Source organism: Gadus morhua, chromosome 8 (genome assembly GCF_902167405.1).
Source record: "Gadus morhua chromosome 8, gadMor3.0, whole genome shotgun sequence".
NCBI classification, from domain to species: Eukaryota; Metazoa; Chordata; class Actinopteri; order Gadiformes; family Gadidae; genus Gadus; species Gadus morhua.
The window spans coordinates 20798706-20812865 of NC_044055.1; the positions used below are offsets into that span (position 1 = coordinate 20798706).

The 14160-nt window shown below is 48.2% G+C and overlaps 1 protein-coding gene across 2 annotated transcripts in view; it reads right to left on the reverse strand.

The window, feature by feature from the left end:
• The window catches only part of pik3r2 (phosphoinositide-3-kinase, regulatory subunit 2 (beta)), a 41403-nt gene that overhangs the window by 7309 nt on the left and 19934 nt on the right, over positions 1–14160 (reverse strand). For both annotated transcript variants that reach the window (XM_030364734.1, XM_030364735.1), the window contains exons 3-15: positions 11106–11198; positions 7917–7988; positions 7322–7474; positions 5407–5617; positions 4579–4664; positions 4028–4130; positions 3313–3411; positions 2802–2982; positions 2257–2376; positions 1832–1974; positions 953–1129; positions 575–646; positions 197–370 (exon numbers count right to left, since the gene is read on the reverse strand). In XM_030364734.1, coding sequence (XP_030220594.1) covers positions 197–370; positions 575–646; positions 953–1129; positions 1832–1974; positions 2257–2376; positions 2802–2982; positions 3313–3411; positions 4028–4130; positions 4579–4664; positions 5407–5617; positions 7322–7474; positions 7917–7988; positions 11106–11198 — 1684 coding nt within the window. The remainder of the gene's footprint in view (positions 1–196; positions 371–574; positions 647–952; positions 1130–1831; positions 1975–2256; positions 2377–2801; positions 2983–3312; positions 3412–4027; positions 4131–4578; positions 4665–5406; positions 5618–7321; positions 7475–7916; positions 7989–11105; positions 11199–14160) is intronic.

Sequence of the window (14160 nt, forward strand, 5' to 3'; positions counted from 1 at the left end):
ATTTAAAAAAATACACACAAATAAATAAGAACATAAGTAAAGTAAATACATGCATATATTCCTTAAAATGTATATTATATTAATACATTATAGAAAATATTATATTATATATATATTATAAAAAATTTATAATAGTAAATAACAATAATAATAAAAAAATAAGTCAGTAAATAGGGGATAACAATGCACAACTCACACGACAGAGCAGGCAAAGGAGCCCTTCTGTGATTGGCTCTCGCGGATGAGGAAGGTTCCGTCGCATTTGCCTCTGAGCAGCTCCTCGGCCTGGGTGCGCTTGATGTCGCCCACGTACCAGGTGCACTCGTCGTGGTGGGGCGAGCTCTCGTCCTCCTGCACCAGCGAGTACGAGCTGGGGGTGACAAACACGCAACTTCACTTTTTTAATTTAATTTAAAATAGAAAAGCATTTAAAAAGTTTAATAAATATAGTTCTTTACCATTTCGGAAATAAAATCAGTATTTATAATCAAAATAATATGAAAGAAAATGTAAAAAAAATGATGAGGACTTTTTAAAAGACTTATTTAAGTCCCTTTAAAGCCAGCGGACTCACTCATCAGCGTCGTTCTTAATGCCCAGCCACTCATTGATCTTCTTCTGCCTCGTCCCCTTCTGGTTCAGCCATCTGCACAGCAAGAGCATCTCACAGCTCAATAAAACATGAAATAGTGCTTAAAATAAAACACATTATTATAATAATTATTATTATTATATGTGCATATAATATACACACATTTATTTTATGATAATTTAGAAGAACAAAAAGCTAATTTATGCTGTGAAAGACCAGATGTTATTGATAAGGGCCGGATCACGTACATCAGGTGCTACTAATCACAAGCTAAAGCTAAGCTACGAGCCTCAGTGCCGCCCTTCAACAGCAGCTAGCCTAGCTCTGTGTTTGTGTGTTCGGTGTGTGCGTTCTCCGTACATGATGTACTGGTCCCTGGTCTTGCGGAGCTGCAGCAGGTCGGGCTTGAGGCTGTTCATCTTCTTGTCGATCTCCCTGTTGTCCGACACCTGCTGCCTCAGGTCCTGCTCCAGCTTGCGTTTGCTGTCGTGGATCTCCGTCACGCGGGACTTCAGCCGCTCCGAGTTGCTCTGGATCCTGGTTAAGGAGAAGACCAAACAAAATGAGCATCGGAAAAAATAATCCAACCTTTTTTTGTACTGGAGGCTAACATGGCTGTGGTGAGGATGATGAATTCATCAATGATGATGAGTTGTTGTGTTACGAGCTCTCCAGTTTTTTTTTATTATATGCGAAGAGTCTAAATATAAGATTAGCCAAGATATTTTGTGAAGGCAAAAGGGGACAAAATCAAGAATTAAAGAAAAAGTATGAAACAGTAGAGGACCCGATGGCAGCCTGGTCACGCTATTCCAAGTGACCCCCCCTGAGGTCCTATGTTTGACCCCTTGACCCCCAAGGATGACGCTTTACCCCTACTTGCTCATTTATAACATACATCTAAAGCAGGGGTCACCAACACAGTGCCCGCGGGCGTCAGGGCGCCCGCTAGGATCATATGAGGCGCCCGCAGGCCTGTCCTAAAAATACTCATTCTTGAACAACTCTTTCCCACATTTTTAAGGCATTCTTGATAATTATTGTGAGAAATCACATGATCAGTGTCTTCACATAGATGATTTTCATTAATCATTAATAATAATATACAACTAAAGGCAAACTGAGCAAATTTGTTATTTCAGATGATTGTATCATAAATCTGAAAAAAGGAAGAAGGAAGTTAATAAGCAGCCTGTGTCTAACAGGGGGGACCCTGAGAGTCCTCGGAGTGTGCCTCACTTCTGGATCTCCTTGTCGTTGCCCTCGCGCTGGAACCGCTCCAGGGACTCCCTGCTGTAGCGCTCCTGGGTCTCACACTGCTCCTCGAAGATGTTGATGGTCTCGTTGAACGCCTCGATGGCCGTGCGCTTCATCTGCAGCTCCTGGGGACAGGGGGGGCGTTACAGACCACCGTACACACATCAGGCGGCAGGGGTGTGACTGTGTACATTTAGTGAAGCACTGGGAATTCTACAGGTTGATTAGGTGCTGAATAATAAATAATCAAGAGTAATTCATAGAAATAGTATCATCGTTACATTCCTATCGTATCAAGCATTTTGTACGCGTTACAAACATGAAGGAAAAGAGAAGGGAAAAGGCTGTGGACGGCGTTCGTGGTGTGTGTGTGTCTGTTGTAGTGTGTGGAGCAACGTGGCGGGTACCTGGGAGGTGCGAGTGTACTCCTCGTACAGGGAGTCGTAGTCGCGGCTCTTCTCCTGGTACTGCTCGTGGTACACCTTCAGCTGCTCCCCCACCTCCTCGATGCTGTTCTCCTTCACCAGCTGGGCCACACAGCAGAGAAGAGGTTAGCCAGCACGATCACACACACACACACACACGCGCACACACGCACACACACACACACACGCACACACACACACACACGGAAAAACGACATTCTTCACATAAGAAGGATTTACTTGGAAATAGTAACGGTAATAGTATTCAGTCGAAACAGCGACATACAGTGAATACAGATACAAGCCATAACCGAGCAGGTAGCGGGTGAGGGCATCTTGCTCAAGGGGGACTGCATATATTGGGGATCAAACCAAGGACCCAGATCCATTCGTCTGGGAGTAACTGTGCTTAAAAGTTACCAATAACTTTTCTTAACCTGCTGCCCCACTGTGGCTTGAATGTGACGAATGATCCGCTCCATGTGTGGATGTGTGTGGTGTGTGGAGGGAGGGGGGCCTTGCCCTACCTGCTGGTACTTGGAGATGGGGTAGAGGAGCCGGGTGTCCAGCTTGGCGTTGTACTGGGCCAGGGACTCGTGGCGGTAGTGGTGGATGAGCTCCACCACCGACAGGAAGGTGAGGGGCTCCGAGAAGCCGTAGCACCCGTCCCGGTGGTAGATCTTGATCAGCTTGTTGTTGCCGCCTTTCCTGTGAGGGAGGGGTGGGACAGGAAGAGATGTCAGAGCCATAATTATTTAAAGAGGAAGAATTATCCGTTTCGTTTTTTTTAAACTGAAAATAAACCCGGACTGTGTCACCTTTCACCTTTGCTCAAAATGTAAAACTGCTTTATCTTGCCGTTTCACATTTTTTCTAATAATTGATCCTAATTGATTTATTCAGCCGTCAGTGGACGGGTAAAGCTCTCTTGGTAGTTACGATGATCCTTCAGGTAACACAGACACACAGGGGGTTTGCTCTCCGCAGTGCCGTGATGGGCCCGCTGCAGCAGAGTCCCCAGAGGTGCTGCTCCCTCACCTGAGCGTCAGTGTGTACTCTCCCTCCAGCTTGCTGGAGGCGTCGCGCACCAGGAAGGTCCCGTCCGGAGTGTCCCGCAGCTTCTCGTTCACCTCCTCTCTGCGTAGAGCACGAGAGGACCTCCGATGAGCACACAGTGATGGGACACTATACAACATCTAACACATTAGATGTGTTAGATGTTAGACATTACAACGTCTAACTGATCACTGTTTTGATTGTTTGTTTGTTTTGTTTTGTCTTGTTTTTGTTTTATTTATTTTTTATTTATTATGTTTATTTATTTATTTTTTCCACAATGTCATGTTTTTTTAAATGATTTATGATGACTATATGCTCTGTAAGGTGACCTTGGGTGTCTTGAAAGGCGCCTCTAAATTAAATGTATTATTATTATTATTATTATTATTATACCGTGCATTGACTGTCTCTATGTGTGTCATCCAGCGCAGGCTTTTGTCCAAAGCGACGTACAGTGAATTGCACTAGAGGCCCTTAAAGGGCAGGATGGCAACTTGTTAAAGGCCTACAGGTAACATGTACAAATTGTGGACATTAAACCCAGTACCATTTTGCTTGGGGGTCAAAAAAGGACACCTTATCTACAAATTCATTGCAAGTCTCTTTAGATCAATGCGTCTGCCAAATGACTGAATAATACATAACATTATATATGTACATGTGAGATAGATTGCATTAATATTGTAGACGTTACCTGGAGATCTCTCCCCAGTACCACTCAGCGTCGTTTAACAAGCTGCACACATCTGTCACTGCTGGCGGGACCATCTTAGTCTTCACTGGCTTGGCTGGGAGAGCTGCACACACACCACACAGACAGACAGAGAATAATAAAAACGTCAATACTTGAAGTGCAATCCAAAGGCCACAAACATTTGAACTGGGTTCAAAGTTGACCAAACCTCGGGGCAGTGTGCGCAGTTCAACAGAGCAGTGAGAGGCTCGAAACAACAAAGGAGACAGTGACATCTAGTCGAAACCCTTCCATACAACAGAGCCTTATCATCCCACGCGTTAGAACACAAACCCTTTCAACGGCGGTACAATGGAAGTTGTTTGTGATGACCCCACGTTACACAAGTTGACACATATAGCATGTAACTGTGACGTACGGCCTCCAACACTGTGTACGTGGAGCCAGCGGGGTTGCATTTGATCTTATTGCACTGTGTTTGAAACACAACCTATTGACCTGGACATGCATGGAGATGTGACCTCCTGACGTCGGAGAGGGCAGCACTGTACCTGGAGGCGCCAGGTCGGGCTCCACGGCGCGCTCCATCACAAGTCTCTCCAGCACCATGGCAGGAAAGCCTTCATCCAGCGTTAGGCTGAAACGCATCACAGGGTTACTCCATCAGCCCACGTCCTCTCACCACCATGCGGTGCGGACGCTATCTGCCATTGTTAAGTGCTAGCATGAAGGCTACTTCATGCTGGCGTTTAATATATAGCTTTTCTCGATTAAATGTGGCTTACGAAAATCTGTCAGGCATTTATAAATGCCGGCATTTTGTGTATAGCAGAGCTAGAGCATTTGATCTATTTCATCGATCAAAAAGTGAGCGGCTGTCCCAACAATAATTAAAAATTATGTAAACGATGTTAGTGTGAGTTGTTGAAGTGGTTGGACCATGATAACGATGGTCCGATGAATGGTGATGTGATTTTCTTTCTAATCCTGAGTGGATTGGTCAAAGGGCGATGTTTTGATGTCTTTTAACCACTAACCAATAACCTTCTTTGGAACAGTTTGCTGCCTATGTTACCATAGCGCTCTGAATGTGTCGACTTAAGATCCTTTCATAACACATTTCAAAACCTAAGGGTTCAGCGCATGTTTGTCCCATCATTCAACCTTAGGGCTAACATTGGGACAGTATTGTTCTCAGCGTCACTTGTGCTTACGATAGGGGTCCGCTAAACGACTCAACGTGAGGGTAACACTCGGAAGGAAGACTGAGACAAGCCCCTTAAAACTCGCCAAAACAAAAGCGCACTCCAACACGATCTGGGGGAGGGCGTGGCCCGGGCGTTCAGAGGCCCTGCTCGGGGCCGCGGGCGCGTCCTCACCCGGGGGCGGTGGAGCCGGGGCGGATCAGCAGCGGCCCAAAGATCTGGCCCAGGGAGCGGGGATCCAGGCCGTTGTGGGCCTGGGTCTGGGCCACCTTGGCCAGGTGGGTGAGCAGGAACTGCAGGGTGAGCCGGTGGTGGAGGGGCACGCCGGGGGAGGTCTCCAGCACCAGGCTCACCTCTCGGCCATGGCTGCCGGCCACCGCGCCGTCTGGTGACCACACGGACAACACAATGAGCAGGGGTGGGAGGCCCGATGCACGCTAGGTAGAGCCACAAGCTAACGGCGAGGGGGGGGGGAGAGCAAGACGTTGTCCTAGCAGTCGCAACCTTCTCCAGAGTGGTCCTGGTGTGCATCGGACCACCCCAGTAATCTCCGTAACAGTTTTAACAAGAAAAGCAGAGTTGAGGAGCATAGTGAAACAGAAACCTAAGGAGCCAACACGGGGAGCAGTGCGCCCTCTGCTCGCCTCTCATTAGTGAGTAAGAGCTCATCCACCCTGAGGTACGGGCTAGCAAAGCACTGCAGGGTAGGCCCCAGGCCTGCTGGCAGACAGGTGGCGCTACACGCCAACGTGCTGGGGTACGGGGGGGATCCTTCTGCGGGTTAGGGGGACGGGCTGCAGTCTCTTTGGGGCGTCTCACTCGGCTCTTCGTAGCGGCTGCGCAGTCACTTCAACACATTTTTAACTGAGATGTTTTCATCTTTTGAAGGTAGGAGTTTCCTTCCCTTAGAATCAAAATCATGTCGCTGTGTTTCTTATTCATTTGTATTTTATTCTCTCACCGGGTAACCCAGCCATTTGCTTTAATATCTTAGGTGAATAATTCAGTGTCAAATTGAATTGTAATTCTTGCTTCATCAGAGAAACTCTTGACATTGCATAAAAGCGTTGGAGTCCATGATTATCAAAGTATCCCAGAGTATCAAAGTATCCCAGAATAGCCCGTGGCACCCAAGGCTCCCTACGAGTGTCAGTCCATACAGATTGTCCCCATTCAACTAGGAAATCCTTAAGGAACATATCCTTGATTTTGCTGTGAAAGACGTTCTCAAATTACTAGTATGTTTCCTCAAATTACCCCTTTCACCATGACAAATTTTTTTTTTGGAAGGAAGAACTACAAATCAATATAAAATGTTATATTAGGTTATTTAGTTTAGAAATGAACAGGAAATGGGTGGTACAAATACATATAGTGAAGTGATAATTTAATAATGTGATATTCAGATTCTATTATTATTAGCAGCTCTAGGGGCGGAGCCTGCTGTCCAGGGTAGGTCAGTGTGAGGGCTCTAGGGGCGTGGCCTGCTGTCCAGGGTAGGTCAGTGGGAGGGCTCTAGGGGCGTGGCCTGCTGTCCAGGGTAGGTCAGTGGGAGGGCTCTAGGGGCGTGGCCTGCTGTCCAGGGTAGGTCAGTGGGAGGGCTCTAGGGGCGTGGCCTTCTGTCCAGGGTAGGTCAGTGGGAGGGCTCTAGGGGCGTGGCCTGCGGTCCAGGGTAGGTCAGCGGGAGGGCTCTAGGGGCGTGGCCTGCTGTCCAGGGTAGGTCAGTGGGAGGGCTCTAGGGGCGTGGCCTGCTGTCCAGGGTAGGTCAGTGGGAGGGCTCTAGGGGCGTGGCCTGCTGTCCAGGGTAGGTCAGTGGGAGGGCTCTAGGGGCGTGGCCTGCTGTCCAGGGTAGGTCAGTGGGAGGGCTCTAGGGGCGTGGCCTGCGGTCCAGGGTAGGTCAGTGGGAGGGCTCTAGGGGTGTGGCCTTCTGTCCAGGGTAGGTCAGTGGGAGGGCTCTAGGGGCGTGGCCTGCTGTCCATGTCAGGGTGAGTGCCGTATCTAGGGGCGGGGCCTGCTGTCCAGGGTAGCTCAGTGTGGCGTATTTAGGGGCGTGTCTAGGGCGTGTGAGTGGCGTATCCGGGGGGCGTACCGGCGGACAGCTCCAGGGGCTGCTGCTGCTGCTGCAGCGCGGCCTGCAGGGCGGGGTACACGCAGGCGGGGACCACCGGCGACGGGAGCTCCCGCAGGTAGCTGATCACCCCCTCCGACAGGAAGCACACGTCGCTCTGGAACAGCTCCCCCTCTGCAGCGCCACACACACACACACACACACACACGCACACACACGGACAAGGACACACACATGAAAGAACATTCACACACACAATTTTGCACTTAATCACAGTTCACTTGAGCCAATGACTGGCGACGTTTTTAAGACTCCCTGTTTGTTTGCAATTTGTTTGTAGTTTAGAACACAACACACACAGTGAAACAACAAAACGTAACTAAAGTGTGTACAAGTCTCGACATCTCTTCTGTACAATGTCTCTTCCTCCTGATCCTCCTGAACAATAACCTCAACTTAAACCTCAGAATAACCCAAATCTGTGAAGGGCTATAAATATAAGGTGAACCTGACTTGACTCATGTTGGAGGGAGACTGGGCTGTGTGGTGGGCGACTGGAGCCAGGGAGAAGGCCCTCCATGCAGAAGGAGCAGGCGGAGCGGGCAGGATAACTCACCAGTGCTCAGGCTGTACACGGGGCTCTCTGGGGCCAGGCTGCCTGTCCGGTACAGGGTCTTAGAGTCCAGTCCTGGAGCAACGCAACAGCACACAGTATGTGGTTGAGTAAAGGCCCTTTGGAGGAACGTACCCAGTCCAAAACATAAAAAGTACAACAAAAGCTACCGAGGCGGCTGTTGAATATAACTGACGTACCACGTTGGCAAACACACCACATAAACAAACACAGACATACACACTCACATATCTACACACACACACTCATGTAAACACACAGTCAGTCTGGATCTTATGGGTGAGCCGAGACAGGTCAGTCTGTCGGGGAGCTGTGAAGGGCAGTGCACGCACACAGGTTGTGTGCACAGAGTGAAGGGGAAGGTAAGGATACATAATGCAGGTCTGCATGTGTGTGTGTGTGTGTGTGCGTGTGCGTGTGCGTGTGCGTGTGCGTGTGCGTGTGCGCGTGTGTGTGTGTGTGTGTGTGTGTGTGTGTGGTTTGAATAGGCCCGGAAAGTCCACTGTAAAGCTTGTAATTCTTCTTTGATGAGATGTGGTGAAGCATAATAGAGATAAAGTCTGGCTTTTTAGGTCATATGTTGAATTTTAGGAAAAATGAATATTATTTTAATAATTAATAATTATATTAATAAATAGAATGAACTACATCTGAAACTTAACTGTTTCTTATAAATAAATGCATACTTTTTTCTAGTTTCCCCCATTTTACCTTTCATTCCATGCTTTGTTTGTTAAATAAGTGGAGTCCCTTAACAAGTGTAATGTTATAACGTGTGTACATAACAGAGGTTCTGAACATCCAATCCGTCATATATGATACATGTTTTAAGTAACAGGGCATGTGAAAGTAAATATAAATACACTGGAGGTGTGTGTGTGTGTGTGTGTGTGTGTGTGTGTGTGTGTGTGTGTGTGTGTGTGTGTGTGTGTGTGTGTGTGTGTGTGTGTGTGTGTGTGTGTGTGTGTGTGTGTGTGTGTGTGTGTGTGTGTGTGTGTGTAAGACCGACGATGACAGCCAGGAGTAGACATATAGTCTCTCTCTCTATCTCCCTCTGTCTTCATCCCTCTTAAGGCACGCAGGCGTAATTTCAGCCAGCCAGGGACCAGATGGAGGGAGAGAGAGGGACGTAATAAAGCGAAAGAGAGTTACACAGGGAGAGAGAGATAGACAGGGATAGACAGACAGATGGGCAGACAGACAGAGAGGGGGAGACTGAGACAAAGAGGGAGAGAGTGAGAGCGACAAAGAGAGAGAAAGTTCCAGTTCTGCACATAAACCCATGGCTGTTTTCCACCGCATGGCACCACCTCAATTAGACTTGACTACTCAGCTCGCTTTTGGTAAGAGGTACTTAGTTTCCCACTGCAGATAGTCCCCTCAATCTCAAGGTTGTCATAGCGATGTCGCATTAGAATCCTGTGACACCATCTTCAACGCTGAACACTGAACTACAATGGGACATGTGTTAACTGGAGATCCTTTAACATCAGCCAGGCACAGAATCAAAAACACCAAGAGATAGGGAGAGTGAAATTGGGAAAAACTAAATCGGGTCAACAATCAATTATAACGCGAATATGCTTTATTTTCCAACAATAAATGCTCCAGTAAAAGAAATGACAGATGGATTTTACCTTCGACATTTATCTCCTTGTGAGGGCGAGATTATGCTCTGTTCTTTGACCATAAGATCCTATGTTCTTAGATGAGTCAATTATAATGGTTTTCCTTTTAATCCAAGTGTAAAATAGTTAGGCGAATGGCCGTTTGTGGTGTAGGGGGATTATGATAAGTGGGTGTGTCTTGGCGTGCATTTGGAGCATTATTGAATAACTCCATGTTTAAGAGACATCTTGTAAGTTGTTCCCTGCTCAATAAAAAACAATAGGCTATCACTCTTTTGGAGAAAGTTTTTGTCCAAAACCAAACAGTTATAACCGATATAACCGCACACATCTTGTCATCAAAAGCACCCGGTTTTCACTGGGCATACCACATTGGCTTCTAGCGTCGACTACTATAAAGACGAATGATCAAACATATAACCGATACCATTATTATAGGTCATAAATGTAGTTCAGCACTAAGGATGCAGCAAGAGCACTGTGTGTCGAGAAATGCATATAATCTGTTGCCTCCGCCTTGTCCTACAATATGTACAGTGACCATGGTGACTGTGACAAAGATACCTGATTGTGATTGGTTAAAAACAAATTGTGCGCTGGCTAGAACCTGCAAAATTGCCCTTTTAATTACACTTGATTTCCAAAAAGAAATCAAGTCGTACTGCTGCAGCCCCATTCAGCTCCAGGGTTTATCATCATTTCATTGACGTTGGAAGAGAATCGCAACATATAATCATGAACACTAACCTTTACCTCGCTCATATCAACCTATGCTGCCAACAGAACAGGGGAGCGTCTGAATCCCGCCATAGAAAACGTCCACTATTAGCAGGGAGGCATCGCGGGGGGACGGAGGTGTCTAGTGAATAAATTAATTGGGGGGCGACCGTAGTAGCTTGGCTTACTTCTTTGCGCCTGGGTTTGTGCCGGATGGCTCGTGTTGTACGCTGGTGACGCAGATGTGTAATGATGCAGGGAGGGTTCTAGGGAGGGTTTTCTCTACTGATCCAGCAGCCTGCAGTGTCTATACGGCCCCCGTTGGTACCGCCCCAGCCCGCTAAGAACCTCGACGGAGATGACAAGGAAAGAACCGGATACCAGGTACTATCCACTACCTTCTCCCGGTGGAAAACCAAAAACGGTGAGTGGAGAAGAGTCGAGTTGAGCGGTGGAAAAAAAGCTACAAGAGAGCAGAGTGAAACAGCACAAACGACAGAGACAGAGAGAGCTAGAGACTAGAGAGAGCGAGAGAGAGAGTGAGAGAGAGAGAGAGGGGGAGAGAGAGTGCGAGAGAGCGAGAGAGAGCGAGAGAGAGAGGGCTAGAGACTAGAGAGAGCGAGAGAGCGAGAGAGCGAGAGAGCGAGAGAGCGAGAGAGCGAGAGAGAGCTAGAGAGAGAGAGAGCTAGAGAGAGCGAGAGCGAGTGAGAGAGAGAGAGAGAGGGCGAGAGAGAGAGAGAGAGCGAGAGAGAGAGAGAGAGCGGGAGAGAGCGGGAGAGGGTGTTTGGCTGGTTGCCAGGTAGGTGGTGGTTGGGGGGGGCTGTACCTCTCTTCTCGATGGCGTGCAGCAGGCTGACGAGGGCTGGGGGGGCGCTCTGTGGCGGTGTGAACTGCTCGCTCAGGTCTGGCGCGGGCACAGCTGAAACAACAACACAAATCACTGTTACCCTTCTGGCCCAGCGCCAGGGAGGGGGCTGGTCCGCGGCAGACAGCAGGAGCAGCCCCCCCCCCCCCCAACATACAGAGCATTAATGCCCTGGCCGGCCGTAAAAAAAGGCTCCACAAAACACCAAGTGTCCGATTCCGCGTGAACTTAGCTGCTCTGTGGGGCAGGGTTACACACAGTTAATAGCACCTGGACTCAACACGCAGCCAGGGCAAGCCGATCGCCTGGAAACATGGCTCTGTGTGTGTGTGTGTGTGTGTGTGTGTGTGTGTGTGTGTGTGTGTGTGTGTGTGTGTGTGTGTGTGTGTGTGTGTGTGTGTGTGTGTGTGTGTGTGTGTGTGTGTGTGTTATTTGTCAGCGTGTTTGAAGGAGACAACTCAGCTCCTGGTGTAAAATAACAAGGAAATAACAAAGCCGTGTAGGCGAGCCAGATGAAAAGCAGCGAGCGCCTCCATAGCCCACTGAAGACATGAAGGAGGAGGTGGAGGAGGAGAAGAAAACCAGAGACCAGCGATAGCACCCAGTCACATAAACACAATAAAAGAGCAAGCACTGCTGGTAACGACCGGCAGAAACAAAACTTTATCTAGATCCTCTCCAACTCCCCACGGACTACATCACATGTCTTTACAGTCAGAGAGAGAGAGAAAGAGAGAGAGAGAGAGAGAGAGAGAGAGAGAGAGAGAGAGAGAGAGAGAGAGAGAGAGAGAGAGAGAGAGAGAGAGAGACAGAGACAGAGAGAGAGAGAGAGAGAGAGAGACAGAGAGACAGAGAGAGAGAGAGAGAGAGAGAGAGAGAGAGAGAGAGAGAGAGAGAGAGAGACAGAGAGACAGAGAGACAGAGAGAGAGAGAGAGAGAGAGGGTGAGACAGAGAGAGACAGAGAGAGACAGAGACAGAGACAGAGACAGAGACAGAGAGAGAGAGACAGAGAGAGAGACAGAGACAGAGACAGAGAGAGAGAGAGAGAGAGAGAGAGAGAGAGAGAGAGAGAGAGAGAGAGAGAGAGAGAGAGAGAGAGTGAGAGAGAGACAGAGACAGAGACAGAGACAGAGACAGAGACAGAGACAGAGACAGAGACAGAGACAGAGAGACAGAGACAGAGAGAGAGAGAGAGAGAGAGAGAGAGAGAGAGAGAGAGAGAGAGAGAGAGAGAGAGAGAGAGAGAGAGAGAGGGTGAGACAGAGAGAGAGAGAGAGAGAGAGAGAGAGAGACTGATATGAGGGAGAAAAGTAGAAGGAGGAGGGTTGGTGAAGGGGGATATCCAATTCCTCTCACCCTCCCCCCTCTTTTTTTCTTCCCTTTTTCTTTTCACCCATTTCTCTCTCCCTCTCCTTCCCTTGGCTCTTTGCGTGAGTGGAGCACAATAAAGGATTTAATCAAAACTCCTGAACAAGCAAAAGCCCACTGGCAGCGTGCCAGAACGACCAGTGCCTCCTATTTGGCCCCAATGTATGTGTGCGCATGGTGTGTGCGTGTGTGTGTGTGCGTGTGTACATATGCACGCCTGCATGAGTGCGTATCTGTGCATGCACGTGTTTGTGTGTGTGTGGCAACTCACGTGTGCAGGCGTTTCTGTTTGTTTGTGTGTGCTTCTCACTGTGCGTGAGTTTATATGTGTTTATTTGTGTGTGTGTGCTGCACATTGTGTGCGTGTGTGTTACTTTTTTGCATGTGTGTGTGTGTGCGTGTGCGTGTGTGCAGGGAGGGCCTGGACTGGCCGGGGTTTTGGCAGCAGCCTCTTGCCCCTGGCACGGCCGGGCTGAACCACTGCTGATTATTAATTTGGGGGAGTTCAGACAAGAAACGCAGCGTCAGCACATTCCGTTCCCCTTCCCCTCTCTCGCTCTTTCTCAGTTTGCCTCACTCTCTCTCTCTCTCTCTTCCCCCCTCAAGTTTCCCTCTCTCTCTCGCACCCTCAATTCCTCCCTCTCACTCTCCCTTGGTTTCCCTCTCTCTCTCTCTCTCTCCAGTTAACCTCTCTCCCTCTCTTGGTCTTGCACTTTTCTTTACTTCTGGATTTCGCCCTCTCCTTTTCTGCCCTATATCTCTATGTCTCTCTCTCCTGCTCTCTCTGGCCTCTGCTCCCTTGCACTTCTTCCATGACTTATCTTTCAACTGCTTCTCTCTCTCCCTCTGTCCATTCTTGCTCCTTCCATCCTTTCACTTCCTTCCACTTTCACTTTTTTTTTTTTTTCAGGCAGTGTGTCTATTGGTTAAACATGGCAACTCATTTGGCTTGGCAGAGAGACTGAAGCTCTCTCTTTCTCACTCTCTTTCTCACTTTCTATCTCTCTCTCACTTTCAATCCATCTCTCCCTCGTTCTCTTTCTCTCTGAATACAGCCTCTCTGCCTGAACTGCTCCTCCCCGCTGGCCATTTTGGTTTTGCTGGGCCCCTGCCTTCCCCTTCCTCCTTCTCATTGTCCTCACGTGCTGCTTAATGATTGAGTGTGATCAAGTTAAAGCACACATGGGCATACACCAGCACTCAGACACACACAAGCTCATGTGTGGGTATACACACACACACACACACACACACACACACGACAAGCATGCACATACAAACATTTACTTGTGGTCGTACACACGTACACGTACACGTACACACACACACACACACACACACACACACACACACACACACACACACACACACACACACACACACACACACACACACACACACACACACACACACACACACACACACACACACACACACAATGTTTGTGCATTAGTCTCCTTTTGTTCTTGTTTTTTTTTTGTTTCAATGTTTTTCCCAAAAAACGACTTTGATTGTCACAACACATTGTACTTGCAGAGCTATATTTTACCGACACCCCTTCAGCCAAAATTTACTCAGCCATCTTTCCCAGAAATGTGATTAACAAAGTGGAAAAATACACTGAGATTGGTTTGATAAACAAACTGT